Here is a 16,208-nt window from a genome sequence, read left to right as displayed (position 1 = left end):
GATAAATATCTAATTTTTTGACTTTTGTGTCTTTAGGTGTTATGGGTTGAATTGAGTCCGTCGGTCCTTTCCCACTCCAAAAAAAAAAAAAAAAAGCATTTTAGAGTCCTAATCCCTCAGAATGCCTTTACAGAGATAAACAGATTATTAGGGTGGGCTAATGGTGTCCTTATTAAAAGAAATTCAGACACAGACAAGCAAGGAGAAGACTGGGAAGATGCAGGCAAAGATAGGGTAATGCTTCTACAAGGAAGAAATGCCAAAGATTGCTAGCATACTACCAAGTATGGAGATGCATGAACAGATTTTCCCTCAGTCCTCAAAAGGAACCAACCCTCCAAACACCTTGATCTCGAACTTACAGCCTCTAGAACTGAAATTTCTCTTTATTTCAACCACCTAGATTGTGTTACTTTGTTATGGCAGCCCTAGAAAACTAGTTCAGAGGAAATCCTACCTTTTGATAAGTGGCATTATCAAAAATGACACGGCCTCTCCCTTGTTCACAAGTTCCAGTACAAGTGGTTTGGGTTAAGAAAGGATGAAGATTCCTGCCTTGAGGGTAAAGGAATGCTGGGTTCTTTGTTTCCTGTGGTTGAACTGCCTCTGGACACCTGTGCAACTCTGTGATTGAGCTCCTGCCTCCAAGTGGTCACCTTGGCTCAATAGCCCCTGAGAACTGAATGTGCTCCTGTTAGGCTGCCAGTTAAAAATAAGAACATACAAATTAATTTTGTGAGCAGAATGTCTACTAACAAAATCAAAATTTTAAATGACCATTTAAACGATTTTTTAAATTTTCAAATATTGCCCTGAGTAGCTCAGTTAGAGCATCACCTGATACACCAAGGTTGCAGGTTTGATCCCTGGTCACATACAAGAATCAACCAATGAATGTATAAATAAGTGAAACAAATTCATTCTCTCTCTCTCTCACTCTCTCTCTCTCTCTCTTTTTCTCTCTTCCTCTCAAAAAAAATGTGCAATGTTGGTGGAATTGAATTAAAAATCAAATGTGACTTATACTAAGAATACTTTTGCTTTAAAGCTGATTGAGGAGTTCTGTAAATAAATAGAACCTTACAAATTCATTACACCCTATATAATTACGTTTTTAGATTTTACCACAAGGTGGCACTAAAGTACTGTTGTTTCTGTGTTAGAATGTCCCAGCAGTTTCTGCCAATTAAAAACCAGGCTTAACCTTTAAAAAGTACCCATCTTTTCTTTTAAACTCAAGAGAAATAGAGATAGACTGGAAATTATTTTTGGCTTTACATCTCTTAGATATCTTCACCCAAGCTCAAATAGATGTTTGATCAAGAGAAAAGTCATTTCAGAAGAGATATGGCCAATTCCTTTAAACCAAAGACCATCTGAGTTATTGCAATTAACTTGTTTTGTCTGACACTAACATTGTGAGTTTTTCTCTTTTCCATAAAAATTAAAGATACAAATTAAACAAGAATAGAGTAGAAAGAGCAATTGGCCTAGATAGATGTGAGCTCCACTTCCGCCAATAACTAGGTGTATTGCCTTGGGTGATGTAGTTATCCTCTTCGGGTCTGGTTTCTCAGTAAATGAGATTTAACACATGATTTCCAAAATTCCTCCTATTTCTGAGGTTTTAAAAAGTATCATGGAGAAAGAGTGGCACAGCATAAGGCAGAATTTTCCTTCAGCCAGAGCTGCCCCAAGATGGACTCTGCTACCAGTGGCCCCGTGAGCATGCTCACCCTAAATGTATCTGAGAGCAACAGGGATACTGTTGAGCATTCTTAAGTCCTAGGTAGATGATGGAGCTAGTCTTAAGGTCCTTTCTCACCCTAAGTTTCTAAATTCCATCAGTTTAATTGAACTGTGAGCTGCTTGAAGGGAGGGACTCCGTATCATACCATATATCCCGAGGCTGCCATGAAAACGTGCCTTTCAGATTTCTGAATGTAGGGAGACTAATTGGCTAACAGTTCTTCACCACGGGTCGTGTCCCACAGGCTGAGCACAATAGAGGTACTACGGCCGGACTGCCCAGGGGACAGGGGACTCCTCTCCTGGCCGACTTCATCTTTCCGAACTCTGACAGAACTGCTCTGCAGTCTACACTCACCCAACCTTTTTTCCTTCCTTCTCTCCTTGACATGGAGTCAAAACTGCATCCTGGTCTCATGGCTCTAGAAGTCTCCCTCGGCTCCCTCTTGGTTTTTCCTCACAAACATTTCCCCTAAGAAATCTCTTGCATGAGCAGTCCCATATTGGTGTCTGTTTCTTGAAGGACCCAAATTTGCACCATCTTCTAGCAGGGTTGCTATATCAGAATCAGAATATTTAGAATGCAGGACCCCATCCAAACTCTAATTCAGAACCAATGGAGATGGAATGTCTGTTTTTAAAATCTTCCCCAGGGGATTTACATGTAGACTGGCCTGAATTACTCTAAACTCTTCAGTTGCTAGTAAGAGTAGGTTCTGAGTGAATACTTTGACAAATTCTCAGCATGACTAGGTGGCCATCTTCCCAGTTTTCTATGGTGATTTTTTGGCTTTCACTTTCCTATTACAACGTCTGGTTTCTCTAACACTCATTTAATTTTTTTGCCTTGTTTTGTTTCTCAGTAGTTTCTGCACTCACACCTTGGTATTCGTATGTGGTTCTTGTAATTCAGCCATTGTTCCCTTGAGTCTCATTCTCCTTTTGGGTTAGATTTGAAAGGGAAAGATCAGGAAAAGAAAATCAGATTTAGAAAGAATTGAGCACCCATAGGAGCATATTTCCGATATTTATCCTAATGTCTTGAAATTTTAAGTCAATACGGGCCTTTAGAAGTAATGAAAAGGGTATCACAGCAGGTCAGGAGACTAAGAAACTTTTCGGTGGTGCTGTTTTGAAAAGGTCCATCTTCAAGAATGGCCTTTAGTCAGTCACATCGGCAGCCTCACTGCCAGTCCTCGTATCCCAGAGATCCATCTGTTCTGCACAGGTGGCATTTGCAGTGGCCAACCATCCTCATCCTTGCCCAAGTGCCAGGTGGAGTGGAGCAGAGAGGACCCAGCAGCCCAAATTCAGCCACTGGTTTGGCTTCAAGGAATGTTTTTGTTAACAATTTTATATTGTTATTTTTGTGTGTGTGCTTCAAAATGATCATTGCTATTTTAAATTATCCCCGGGGCGGGGTGTTATTACCTGTGCACAGTAGGACCACTAGGGACATTGAGACTCAGAAGAAAAATACAAGTGAGGACTAGCACCTGTGTAAGACTGCAAGCCTCTGTGGCCAAATGCGAAAGTTCCCAAAGCCCCAAATGTGGAGACATCAGAGCATAGAAACGATAGCATTTCTCTTGAGCACTCAGTTGTTAAGAGTATATGCATATAAGATGTCTGATTAGACCTGATGTTCTTTCTTTATTCCCTAAATCTATCATGTTTTTAAATGTTTACAAATGTATATGTGCATGTAGATACCCATATGTGTGTGTGTGTGTGTGTGTGTGTGTGCTTACACATTTTTAATATACATATTCAGCTTCTAACTTCAGGTGGTTAGGTTTGGCATCTATGCTTTTGTAAAGGCAATAGCCATTTTCACAGGTCATGTGATTGCATCAGGTCAAATATTTGGGGTGCCTTTTGGATGAAATGATAAACCCTAAGTGACCAGGACAATTTCTGGGCCATTCATTGGGGGAAGAGGGGGCATTTTAAAGCTTGTAATGCACTCTTTTTGGCCCATTCTGCAATATAATTTTCAGCATGAGCTCACCATGGAGACCAGAAGTTTGAAAGGACACAATTTCAGCTTACAGAAAAAGGAGGTCACCTTTGAGGTACATTCCTCTGATTTTACATAATCCTGAAGATGGTTTTAAAGATAATCAGATTTCAGTAAAGGATCAGCACCTATACAATAGGGTTGGGAAACTATGGTCCACAGGCCAGAACTAGTGCAACATGTGTTTTCCCCAAAAAAGTTTTGTTGGAACACAGCCACATCTATTTGTTGTTGGTTTTTTTATCCTTTATGGTTGCTTTCATGCTACAGTGGCAGAGCTGAGTAGTTGTGATAGCAACAGTATGGCCCATAAAGCCCAAAATATTTCCCACCTGGCCCTATGAAATGAACACAATATGAACAACCCACTAGAAAATAAACAGGTAATGCAAAACAGAGCACACCGAATATCCAATAAATACATGAGAAAATGCAGTTGTAAGCAGGAAAATTAAAATTTAAACTACGCTTTGATTTTATTTCATATGTATCAGATTTGCAAATAATTAAGTTTTACAGTATTAAGTGTTGGTAGGATGTAGAGTAATGGGTAATGGGGTTTCTTATTCTCTGCTGAAGGAAGCACAAATAGGTACCATCACTTTTGAGAGCAATTGTTCAACAACCCAATGGTGAATGCACATAATTTATGACCCAGCAATTCCACTCTTACATACACACACACACACACACGGGGCTGGGGGAGAAAGAGAATACATTTTACAGAAATTCTTGAATGAACGAGGAACGTTGTACAAGAATATTGATTCATGGTAGCATTGTTATGAAAAAATAAATTTAATATTTTAATGAGAAATGGATAAATAAATACTGGGTATATTCTTTAAATGGAATACAATATGATAATGAAAATGAATTAACAGTAGCCACATATTTCATGAACATGAATAAGGCTCACAGATTGAGTGAAAAAAGCAAGTTGCAGAAGAGTATGGGATGATATTCTCTATTTGTGCAAAACAATACTATGCATTGTTTAGGGATACACACATATGAAAAGCATAAACATATGGATAGGAATTAATCATCAAGTTTAAGAAAAGGCTTACTGCCCTAGCTGGTTTGGCTCAGTGGATAGAGCTTCGGCCTGCAGACTGAAGGGTCCCAGGTTCCATTCCGGCCAAGGGCACATGCCTGGGTTGCGGGCTTGATCCCCAGTAGGGGGCGTGCAGGAGGCAGCCAATCAATGATTCTCTCTCATCATTGATGTTTCTCTCCCTCTTCCTTCCTCTCTAAAATCAATAAAATATATTTAAAAAAGAAAAAGAAAAAGAAAAGGCTTACTTCCCCAGGAGAGGGAGAAGAAAAGGAATATGATTGGGGAGGGGGTCCAAAGGGAGCTTCAATTACATTTGTAACATCTTATTTCTTAAGCTGGTTGCTGTAAACTCAGATTTTTGTTCCTTTTGTAAATTAGAAATATTTAATAAAAAGTAAATTCTGTATATTTGAAGACTTTTAATCCTGTCCATCACGATAGCACTGCCGGAGAGCCCCTCACTCACCCCCTAACCCCTAAACTCCCAAGTTTTTGTTTCCTTAATGAAGCACTTTGGGCCCATTCACCCAGCAGGTAGGGCCTCTGCATACGGTACACTTATGCAGGCTCTATATTTATAAGAGTGCTTGGGTGAGGTGGTGAGTGGGACCAAAGTCCAGCTTGTCCTCTAGACAACAGCCTTGTGCCCTTTGCACAAAAGCCCCAAGGTGAGCATCATTCGAAGTGGGTACCTTATTTGTTGCCCCAAAGCACCCTGCCGTATATGCAAAAACACAGTAGCCAGGCTCCACCTCCTGTGTTCTAGCCAGTGGATGCTACAGATTTACTCATCTAGAGTCATGAAAAACTAAAAAGAGGAACCAGTCTGGAGGCAGCGTCTCTATTACGTTTATTTTTTACTTGCCATCAAATGTTGGTTCATCCTGATATCTTTCTAGGTTCTTATGGTTTATGTAAGAGCAATTTTTTTTCTAGTTATCTGGGAGTATAGCTTTAAAAATTATTTTGTTTTGCTCTCTTAGGATATCTTACCTAAAAAGTGAAGACGAATTTCCAATTTATCTTTAATGCAAAGCATGTGTAATGTATCAACTATAAGAAACACTAACACTCTGATAGAAACTACCTCTTTTCTAAGTCCTTTGTCCTACTATTTTGTCCCACAAGTTGCAAATTTGAATCCTCCTTTCTTACCTGCTTCTGATGGACTATAGCAATTTATTCTTCAATATCATCTATATTTCTCCTTTCTCCAAAATCTAATGCTCTCCTTTTACCTAAGTTGCCAGCCCTAATATTTTATTCCATGGAAGCCAAGAATAAAGTTCCCAAGTGTGGTTCATGGACCACCTGTATCATTTTGATGTGATGTGCATCAAAATGCTGATGCTACACCCCAGCCCTATTAAATCACCTTGTCTTTCTCATCCAGCTTTGTAGGCGATTCTTATGCTTACTAAAGTTTGAAAACCACTGCTTTAAAAGAAAGGAAATGAGTTAATTAGCAAAATAAAATCAAATGGTTTAGTCTAAAATTGTTATTTAAAAACAATAGAAAATAAGTGATATCTTGACAAGAGAAATGCTGACATCTTTCAATAAGGAACCTTGATTTACAATTTTTCCTCACTTCACCTGCTTATGAGAGTTGCTAGAAAATAATGAAAAGGATTTAGACAATGGAAGCCAATGTAGGGAAGCCTCCAGACCAGAAGCCAGAAGCCTGGGAATTTTCCTGTGATGATCTCTGGCTGAGCACAATATCTGAGAGCTTCAGATTTATTATCTGTAAAACCAGAGGGTTGTCCATCTATCTTTTTCTCTTTCACACCTACAAGTATAGGAAATGTGTAAGCCCTAAAACCTAAAGTCAAAGCATAGCGTTATATATTGATTCTCTGGCATATAAATAAATATGTTAGCCATATGCCCAACCAGGCATTATTTTTAAAGATAAACGCCTGAATGCAAAGATGGAAATGTTTCAGTTTAGGTCTGCATTGAGTTGTTTTTATTTTCTTTACTTACATGACATGAATAGTCAGCTTTATGACAGGGACATTTTTAACCTTATCTGCCTTAAAGTATTAATGAAAAATGTCTCTAATATGGAGTAAAACAACCCAAAGGCATAGTAAAAAGCAAGAAAAGAGGTACCCATAAAATAGTATTTGGTACAAATAATGATTCCGTGGGGTCTATTAAGCCACAAAAGTCCAGAAGGGGGAAGGAATGCTGATAATTACCTAACATCAAAGTTGCTGCTGGCTTCTCAATGGTAGTCGCTTAGCACTCAACCTTTTTGTGGTCTGGAGAAATTGTCCAGTATTCAGAAACATTACTTCCTTTGATCCTTACAAAATACTCGTGTTTTAGGATTTTAAAGTATGTGAGAAAGCAGTCTAAATTTTGGTCACCAGAATTCTGTATTGTCCATGGCTAATGCCTAAAATTTAGCTACCAAGTACATATACATAGGTATAAAGACCTCAGGTGAAGGGAGAGGTTTGTGGGATATACAGTTCTAATTTGGTATATAGCTAAAACCCAAATATTTTTGTGGGATTAAGGGAGACTTTTTCTCTCCTCTTCAAAATGTTTTTTCCATTTGCATAGCTCCCAAAGTCCGCTCCCGTTCAACAGTGGAGAGTCATTTGAAACTTAACCGAATGTTCCAGGCAAGTTTTATTTTTCAGGTCATCCAGTTTAGGGGATCCAATTTCTGCAGAAGGAAGAATATGGGTGGGGGAGGGAAAAACCCGACTCGACGTCTTTATATTCTTCTACCTTCAATCCACAACCTGCCACACAAATAGAGCCAAGTCAGGGATTTTGCCTTGAACCACCACCACCACCACCACAACCTTGTCACTCACGCCCGATACACACGCCCCTTTGGCCCCGCTCTTGACCAATGGCGGCTACCCTTCTTGCATAGTAATGAGCCCGAGACCTCCCCGGGCCAATGGCGCTCCGGGAGAAGGGTTAGTTTTGCATGTACCTAAGTGATTTGCATAACCCGGCGGCTAGGGGCTTGGGAACCCGAGCGTGCAACCCTAGAAGGGAAAAAGGACGGGAGGAGATCGAGTCGCGGCGGAGAGCGAGCGAGAAAGCGCCCGGGTGTTGGTGCGAGAGCTGGGCGGGGGCTGGGGCGAGGGGCCGACATGGCTGGAGGCTGCGCTCCGCAACCTTGAAGAGCGGCTGCCGCGGGAGGCCGGGGACGGGAGGCGGGTGCGATGGCAGAGCGCGGTCTCCGCGGCGGCGCCCGGCCGGGCCGGCTGGCCTGAGCCGCCGCGGGAGCAGGGCTGCCTCTGCGCTTCCATGGAGCAGCGGGAAGGGAGAAACTCCGGAGCGCCGAGTCCCTGCGCTGCTGCCGCGGACTGTTGAAGGCGCCGAGCCCGCGCCACCACCGAGACCGGAGAGCCGCGGCTCCCACCCGCAGGCAGGCCGCCCGGGGTCGGCGGGGGCGTCGGAGGGCAGCGGAGGCGCGCCGAGCGAGGGCGCCGCGGGAGAGGCCGGCGCGGAGGCGATCGCAGCAATGCCAGGCCCGCTCGGGCTGCTGTGCTTCCTCGCCCTGGGGCTGCGCGGCTCCACCGAGCCCAGCGGCGCGGCGCCGTCCCTGTGCGCGGCGCCCTGCAGCTGCGACGGCGACCGTCGGGTGGACTGCTCCGGGAAGGGGCTGACGGCCGTACCCGAGGGGCTCAGCGCCTTCACCCTAGCGCTGTGAGTGAGGGCGGCGGGGCGCAGGGGAAAGGGGATCGGGGGATGGGGGGTGGGGGTGGTGGGAGGCGGGGCGAGTGGTCAATCCCAGCCCACCCCCCATGTCCGAGGAGGGGGGCGCCAGTCACCTGTATGTGGGGGTGCTTGGCACCCACTCCGGCGCCGCGGGCTTTCCAAACTTGGCCAATCTGTGTGCGAGCCGTGAGTAGCTCATTTTCTAGACTTTTGGGGACACAATCACCCCTCCCCCCAATTCCCAAGTGCATCTGGGTGGGGATCTGGGGCCAAGGAGGAGGGAGGAATTTGGAAACACTTGCCCCTGGCAGTCTTTTCAAGCGACCTTCCCCTTTCACACCCTCTCCCCCCACCCCCGTCTCCCCCCACCCCCCTCCCAGCTCAGCAGGCTAGAGGTTTGCAATCGGCGGGGGTGAGGGCGCCTAGAACTCTAGAACTTGGCCGGAGTCTACAGACCCAGGCACGTTTCTTGGGGAAGCACCTGGAGCCTCCTGGTTCCAGCATGTGGGAAGAAGAAACACCTGCACCTCAGGGCGAACCTCCTTCCAATTTGGCCCTCTGCAGGTAGAGCGACCTGGCACCTCCGTCCAGTTCCACTCTGGCCTCCCCAGCAGACGCCAGGGAGCTGGAGCAGGCAGGCGAGCGAGGCCAAAACAAGGGAGGAGGAGGGGGAAATGGCAGGTTTCTCGTGGTGAAAATACTCTTCTTACCCAACAAGGCCTTTTAAAGAAGGAATTCTAACCTGAAGGACAGGATTTTGGAAGAAAAGGTTCCAGAACATAGGCTCTGCCCCATTGGAAAGGTAGGCAGGCCGCAATTTTCTGCTATCTTGTAAGCAGCAGAGCTTTCCTTTCCAGCTGCCCGCGGTTGGGAACACACTCAAATGGTTTTGACTTAAAATCTCCCTCCTCAAACAGGGACCAGAGAGCTTTAGACAGGCCCTTCAGCAAAGAAGAGGTATCTGAAATCTGTCTTGGGGGTGGCATTGGCAAATGCCACCAGGAGAGGCAGAATAAGGTAATTGAGTGCAGGACTAGGTGTATGCTCTTGCTCTTAGGCTGCGGGGCCAGTGGAGTGATTAAATCCAGAGCTGTGAAGAAACTGTTGGAGAGAGAAAGGGACTGAGAGGCCCTTGGGTACAGGGAATTTCCTTTTACCTTATGGCTCCTGAAAGGGACCGCTTAGAAATAGGCAGTTTTAGAGGAATGACAGACCCGGTGAAGAAACCCTTTCTCTGCCAGCCAAAGGCGTTGCTGTGTTTCCTGGTGGGTGGTGGGAGGTGTCTGCTTGCCCTCTGGAAAAGGGCTTGTATTGATAGGCCTGTTGCCTTGGAAGCTGGCTCATTCAGGGACCTCCTGCCCCTTTCTCAGTTCTTCCCCCATCTCAGGTGTTGGTTACGTATTTGAAGCTATTTTCCTTCAGGATGCTGAAGTTTAACTTTTCAATGAAAAAAATTAACTTTGCAATGAAGTCTAGTTTGCCCACAAGGGTACATTAAGTGGGAAAGTGGGAGTGAAGAGAAATAAGGGCAAGACCTGGGTAGAGAGGATGGGGCTGTTTTTTCTCCCAGGTCTTCTTGAAACGTTCAGGTAACTCACACGGGAGAGCTGTCTTTACCCGAAACCTCCGTCAAGCCTCTCTATAATGGAAAAGCATAATTTTACTGTTTTGACCGTTGTAAAGACCTTATTTAGCAGATTCCTCGAGTTTTAATGAGTAGGCTAGCCCTATAAGGAAAAGGGCTGTTTTACATTAGTACCTAAAACCACAAAGAAATATCACATTTTTATGAGAGCACACTCCTCTCTGTGAAGCATTAGGCGTCTTCCTTTAGAGCTCACTGCAGGTCGTGAAATGCTATATTCTCAAACTTGAGTATTACAAAATATATTGTTCATGGCTTGGGAAAGAGAAGTATAATGGGCACCAGTCCAGATTAGATTGTCTGAACTAGCATCAGCATAGCACTTTCTGAGCTGCAGCGGTGAGCAAGTGTGTTTGATTTTCTTCTTCCATCTTAACCTATAGCGTGATTGTATCCCCTAATAACTCCTTATTTCACCGTAATCCTCTTCATTTCACTCTCAAAGGAATATAGTATATGAACACCCCATCTAAAGGGCAGCGCATTTGCATTTGGGGAAACCAGCTAGTCCAGTGATTTTTCAAAAGCCACGTTGAGAAGGAGCAGGTGCTGTAGTTCTGCACACTGCAGTGGATCCTAATTTTTTTTTTTTTAAATAAGTTTTTATTGATTTCAGAGAAGAAGGGACAGGGAAATAGAAACATCAGTGATGAGAGAGAATCATTGATCAGCTGTGTCCGGCATGCAGCCTACTGGGGATCGAGCTGGCAACCCAGGCATGTGCCCTGACTGGGAATCGAACCCTGACCTCCTGGTTCATAGGTCCATGCTTAATCACTGACCCACACAGGCCCGGCTTACAGGACACCTTCGATTCATTTGAGGTCTCTTTCCAAATCTGCTCTCCCATCACCGCTTAAGTGAGCTGCAGTTAGACACCAAGGGACCAGATCCCTGGTTCCCAAAGTTTAGTTCACAGATTCCGAATTTCTGGAGCACGTTCATCAAGGCCAATTTCATTATACACATGAAATTACAAACACAAAAATGGAAGTTAAAAAGATGAGACTGATGATTATTCATCCACGTTCTTTTATTTTCTCCTCATTCCTCAATGGTGGTGTACTTTCACCTCTCCCAGGGGTGTGTGCATCCCACTCTGAAGGCCCTAGGACTGACTGAGAGCAGGGGTCCAACCCCCCCCCCCCCCACCACAACTTGGTGTCCACAGAGCCTGGTAGACCGGTAGGCACTTAAAAAGGTTGCAGTGGGTAAATAAAGACTCAAGGCCACACTGAGGGGCAGAATTGGGAAATGCAATTCAGATGCCATTCCCACATGGGATTGCCCAATTCAGCATTCTCACCATGTAGTCTTTTGTCCAGATCTGAGAAGGCCCTGGAGAGAGGATACCTGCTTCTTCTCCTTTAGGCCCGTTGAAACTTGTTCATGCTAACAGTGTCTGTTTCCTGCTGAAAGCTACTTTATCTGAGGCTGGGGGCAGAGTCCATAGTAATCCTCAGTATTGTTGATGGAATTCCCGTGTTCCCACCACTTGCTGCACCTGTAGTGATTATTTATATTTTGCAACAGCAGTTCTCAGCCCTGTGTCACAATGCACTGGCTTGTCACACTTGACCCTAAGGTGTTTTAAAGGAAGTACTCTTACTAGCATTAAAATTTCAAAGTTTATTGGATCAAAAGGATTGACAGTTACTCCTGTATTATGGCATAAGGTCACTCTTAATCACCTACATTCCAAGATTTCTTGATCCAGGGAGAAAGAGGTGAAGTCACAAGGGCGGTAGGGAGGGATTGCGCACGATTTTCCTCTGGTATGTGTGTGATTACCACAAACTTTGAGACATGTAGTCCTGGAGCACAGATTTCCACATCCTAGGTTATGTCTGGCGCACAGTCTTAAGATTACAAAGGTTGTTTCTCTGGCTTCATGGAGACAGTGGTAGGTCTGAGCCCTTGATCATTGTCTGGACCATGCCACCCAGTGATTGGCCTTTGGGCAAGTCCTTCTACTTTTTCATTGATGACAGTTTCCTCATCTGAAAAACGAAGTAATTGGATTTACTAGATTCTATCTAAGGCTGCTTGTAGCTCCCAGGAGTTCTACGATTTTATAATTCTTACACAAGTTTAGGGTGGCAAGGTGAGGATAATGTTCTCTGATCCTCTCATGGAAAGATCCCAGGAGTAGCAGAATATCGTTCTAGTTGAAGTTGCACAAGCCCATTTACTAGCGCTCACTTGGAGGAGGAGTTCTTTGTGTTTGGAAGTGTGTGTTAGGAAGTTTGCCATGGAGACTTGTTGCAGAATGCGTGCCTAGCTAATGCACTTTAATAGGGTAGAACAGCCCTGCTTGTTTCCTGTGGGTATGGCTTAACACTTGGAAAATAAAATCACCCAGTTTCAGTAATTTGGATACTGTACAAAAAGTTACTCAATGTCCTCACTTCCATATAATTAGTCATAATCTCTTCAGCCTTCACAGTGTGTGTATCCTCCACATAGGCAGGTTATCGAGCTTTCTGTGTAAAATTGATGGGACTTTGAAATGTTTTTTAAAATAATCTCTTGCTTTTTCTTCTCCTTTTGCAAGCATCGACTCAGACTCTTCCCTAAGGTGTATTTTTCACTCCTCCAAAAACCTCTCTTCTTTTCATGGTATCATTTCAAGTCTTTTTTGTTTGTTTGTTTGTTTCCTCTAATGTCTGCTGTATTCCTGGCAGGTCAGTAGTTAGTGACAAAATGTTTATACCTTTTTTGATGGTAGTGATTTGATATCTCTTGAGTTCTGAATGCCCATCTGTGAATGTCAATGTTAGCTTAGTTTGAGTGGTGTGTCTTTCTAGAGATGTATCAGTATTATATACAAATGAATTTGGTTCTACACAAGGTCAGTGTTTGAAGATCTGGTAGATCCTTTATTTTATAGTCTGGGACAGCCATGGGCAAACTATGGCCCGTGGGCCGGATCCGGCCCGTTCGGCTGTTCTATCCGGCCCGCGGAGCCGAAAGAGCGGAGGGTTCTCTTGCTCTCCCCTCCGCTCCTTTACTTTGAATTTATATTAGTTCACACAAACACTCCATCCATGCTTTTGTTCCGGCCCTCCGGTCCAGTTTAAGAACCCATTGTGGCCCTCGAGTCAAAAAGTTTGCCCACCCCTGGTCTGGGACCTGGTTCTCTTTGACTACAAGAGGGGGAAAGAGCATCCTGATGGGACTATGGAGAGCTAGTTTCCAGATCTCTCAATAAATCACACGCGTGACCGTGAGAGTGCCACATACGCAGCCCTTCAGGACCTTGGCTTCTTCACTTTAAAATAAGAAGTTAACAGCTCTTACTGCCAAGAGTTTTATTTCTATTTAATTTGGTGGTTCTTTATTTTTTATGCACTTCTAGGATCCTCTCTGTTGTCTCAGTGAAGTCTAGGTGCCTAAATCTTGGACTCTCACCCACCAAGGAAACCTCCAATTGGTCAGCTCTACTGGAGGGATATTTCCATTGAGTGGGGAACTCACTTCCTCACAAGGCAGCACTGTGCTGGGTGTGGTCTGAGCAGTTCCTAGGATTTGAACCAGTAATTCCCTCATTCTGAGTTCCATAAGGCTTGTGGTAACCACTAATATTTAATGATTTCCAGTTGAACTGAATGCTAATGGCAGTCATGGTATCTATCACAAGCAGGTATTGCTAAGGCACTTGGCTCTGAGAACTAGAGTTGTAAGGTAACATTGACAACTTAATCTCTTAGGGGAGATCAAAGTTCTGTACCGGTAGGTGGATCCAGGCAAGTTTAGGCATTTTCTTGGCCTCTGACAGCCTATCTCTCAAATTCTTATTTTAATCATCTTTATAATAGTGGGATGTTCTGACAGCCTGCAAGTTTGGATTTTGGTTCCTGGTCTCTTTGGTGGTGCCTATCCTTGTATATTCATTATCTTATCAATAAAAAAATGGATATTGGAAAAGATGATGGCTAATGTCTCCCACTGCTTTGAATTTCTCTGAATCTTGTGAAGAATATTAAGCAAAGTAAAGTTTTAAGAACCCTTTGTTATTGAAATTCTTCTAAGACTGTCTCTCACTTTTCCTGTATAAGAATATATACATTTACATAAAGCACAATATTTGTTGGAATACCTCGATTAAAAGTTAAACCCTGCCAAGTGTGCCCTTCACTCTGAAAAATAATTAATATAACTTAGAGTGTTCTTGGTAAGACCGATTAGCTGTTTTAATTCTTTAAGCTAGATCTCAAGGTTTTAGCCCTAGAAATCCGTTCTACAGCTCGCTCTTCAACTGCCTCCCTCAGCCTTCATGTTTTTGGCAATTCTAAAAGCTTGTTTTCCTATGTGTACAGGAACATGGATAACTTTTTTTCTTTTCCCCCAACTGTTCAGTGAATTGTAGTTTTTTTTTTTAAGCTTCATTGAGGATAATAAAATGCTCTATTTTTAAATTCTTCCAGTGAAGAAGAAAAATCTAGGGCATTTAGCAAACCAGTACTCTTACACAATGGCTAATTTGTCTGCCTTTCTTTGCGTTTTTTGTGTCTGCGTTTTTTAAGTGCTTGATGTTCAAACTGTAGGCGAGGTATCAGCTCTATTGTCTGAAATTGGGTGGATTCAAAATCGAGTTTAGAAATCAGTCTTAGCAGGAGACAGATCATGATTTTATAGTTCATAGTACTCAGATTCCCCCTTTAAATGGCAAGATGGGAATTATGGAAGTATATATTCTCATTCACCCACCCATAGACAAATATTTGTTATTCAACTATGTATATGGCTGGAACTATTTTTAGCAAGATTCTTAAAGCATTCTGAAGTATTCTGTGTCATGTACCAGCAATTAAAACAATGTTTGGGATGGTTGTTTTTAGTCTCTAAAGCATGTTTTGATACCTCTACATATTTTAATTGTCAAAAAAGCATATGGCAAAATTTGGCATTATGCATTTCTTATTTTAGATGCAAGTGATTAAAGTTCAGGAATGCACTTCTAATAGTCCAGGAAATGAACATTTAAAAATTATATATATTTTTGTAGTTCTAGCTTTTCTGTACTGAAAGGTCTTATGGGGAAAGTATTGGGCACCTCTCCACCCCCCAGTGGCAACATGTTGGTCCATTGGAATATGAGAATATCCTTGTAAGGAAATGTAAACCATAGATATCTTGGGAGGCAGCTGGGCCAAGAATGGGTATACGTTTCGATCCCAGGCTGGTCTGTTGTCTGTGCTAGAGACATGTGTGGAGGAAGCAAATCTACTATATTACAAGGTATTTACTGACCCTTTATCCTTCATATTTAATTTTTATTTAAGTATTCTGAGTCAGTATAAGTAAAAGTTGTATAAGCCCCTTTAGCCAGTATTTTTCCCCTTTATTTTTACGCTAGAAGGATGTAGCCTTTTTTTTTTTTTTAATATATTTTATTGATTTTTTTACAGAGAGGAAGGGAGAGGGATAGAGGGTTAGAAACATCGATGAGAGAGAAACATCGATCAGCTTGCCTCCTGCACGCCTCCCACTGGGGATGTGCCTGCAACCAAGGTACGTGCCCTTGACCGGAATCAAACCTGGGACCTTTCAGTTCGCAGGCCGACGCTCTATCCACTGAGCCAAACTGGTTAGGGCATTGTAGCCTTTTTTTTAAACGGAATTTTAAATATAAAGGTGACCATTGAAAGAATGAAATCTCAATGCACTCTGACAACATAATATTTTTTTTTTAAATATATTTTATTGATTTTTTACAGAGAGGATGAGAGAGTTAGAAACATCGATGAGAGAGAAACATCAATCAGCTGCCTCCTGCACGCCCCCTACTGGGGATATGCCCACAACAAAGGTACATGCCCTTGATGGGAATCGAACCCGGGACCCTTGAGTCCACAGGCCGAAGCTCTATCCACTGAGCCAAACCCGTCAGGGCACAACATAATATTTTTTAAAAAACATTTTTATTGATTTCAGAGAGGGAAAGAGAGAGTTAGAAACATCAATGATGAGAGAGAATCATGGATCAGCTGCCTCCTGCATGCCCCCCACTCGGGATCGAGCCTGCTACACCCGCA

At 43.2% G+C, this 16,208-nt stretch overlaps 1 protein-coding gene across 1 annotated transcript in view; it reads left to right on the top strand.

The window, feature by feature from the left end:
* The first annotated feature begins 7,854 nt into the window (after window positions 1–7,854).
* LGR4 (leucine rich repeat containing G protein-coupled receptor 4) overlaps window positions 7,855–16,208 on the top strand; it is a 98,622-nt gene continuing 90,268 nt past the window's right edge. The window contains exon 1 of the mRNA XM_080642517.1: window positions 7,855–8,513. Coding sequence (XP_080498643.1) covers window positions 8,329–8,513 — 185 coding nt within the window. The 5' untranslated portion in view covers window positions 7,855–8,328. The remainder of the gene's footprint in view (window positions 8,514–16,208) is intronic.

This window comes from Plecotus auritus (assembly GCF_963455305.1).
Source record: "Plecotus auritus genome assembly, chromosome: 9".
Lineage (NCBI taxonomy): Eukaryota > Metazoa > Chordata > Mammalia > Chiroptera > Vespertilionidae > Plecotus > Plecotus auritus.
Note: the sequence above shows the minus strand (reverse complement) of the source record. Positions and strands in the feature narration are given on the sequence as shown.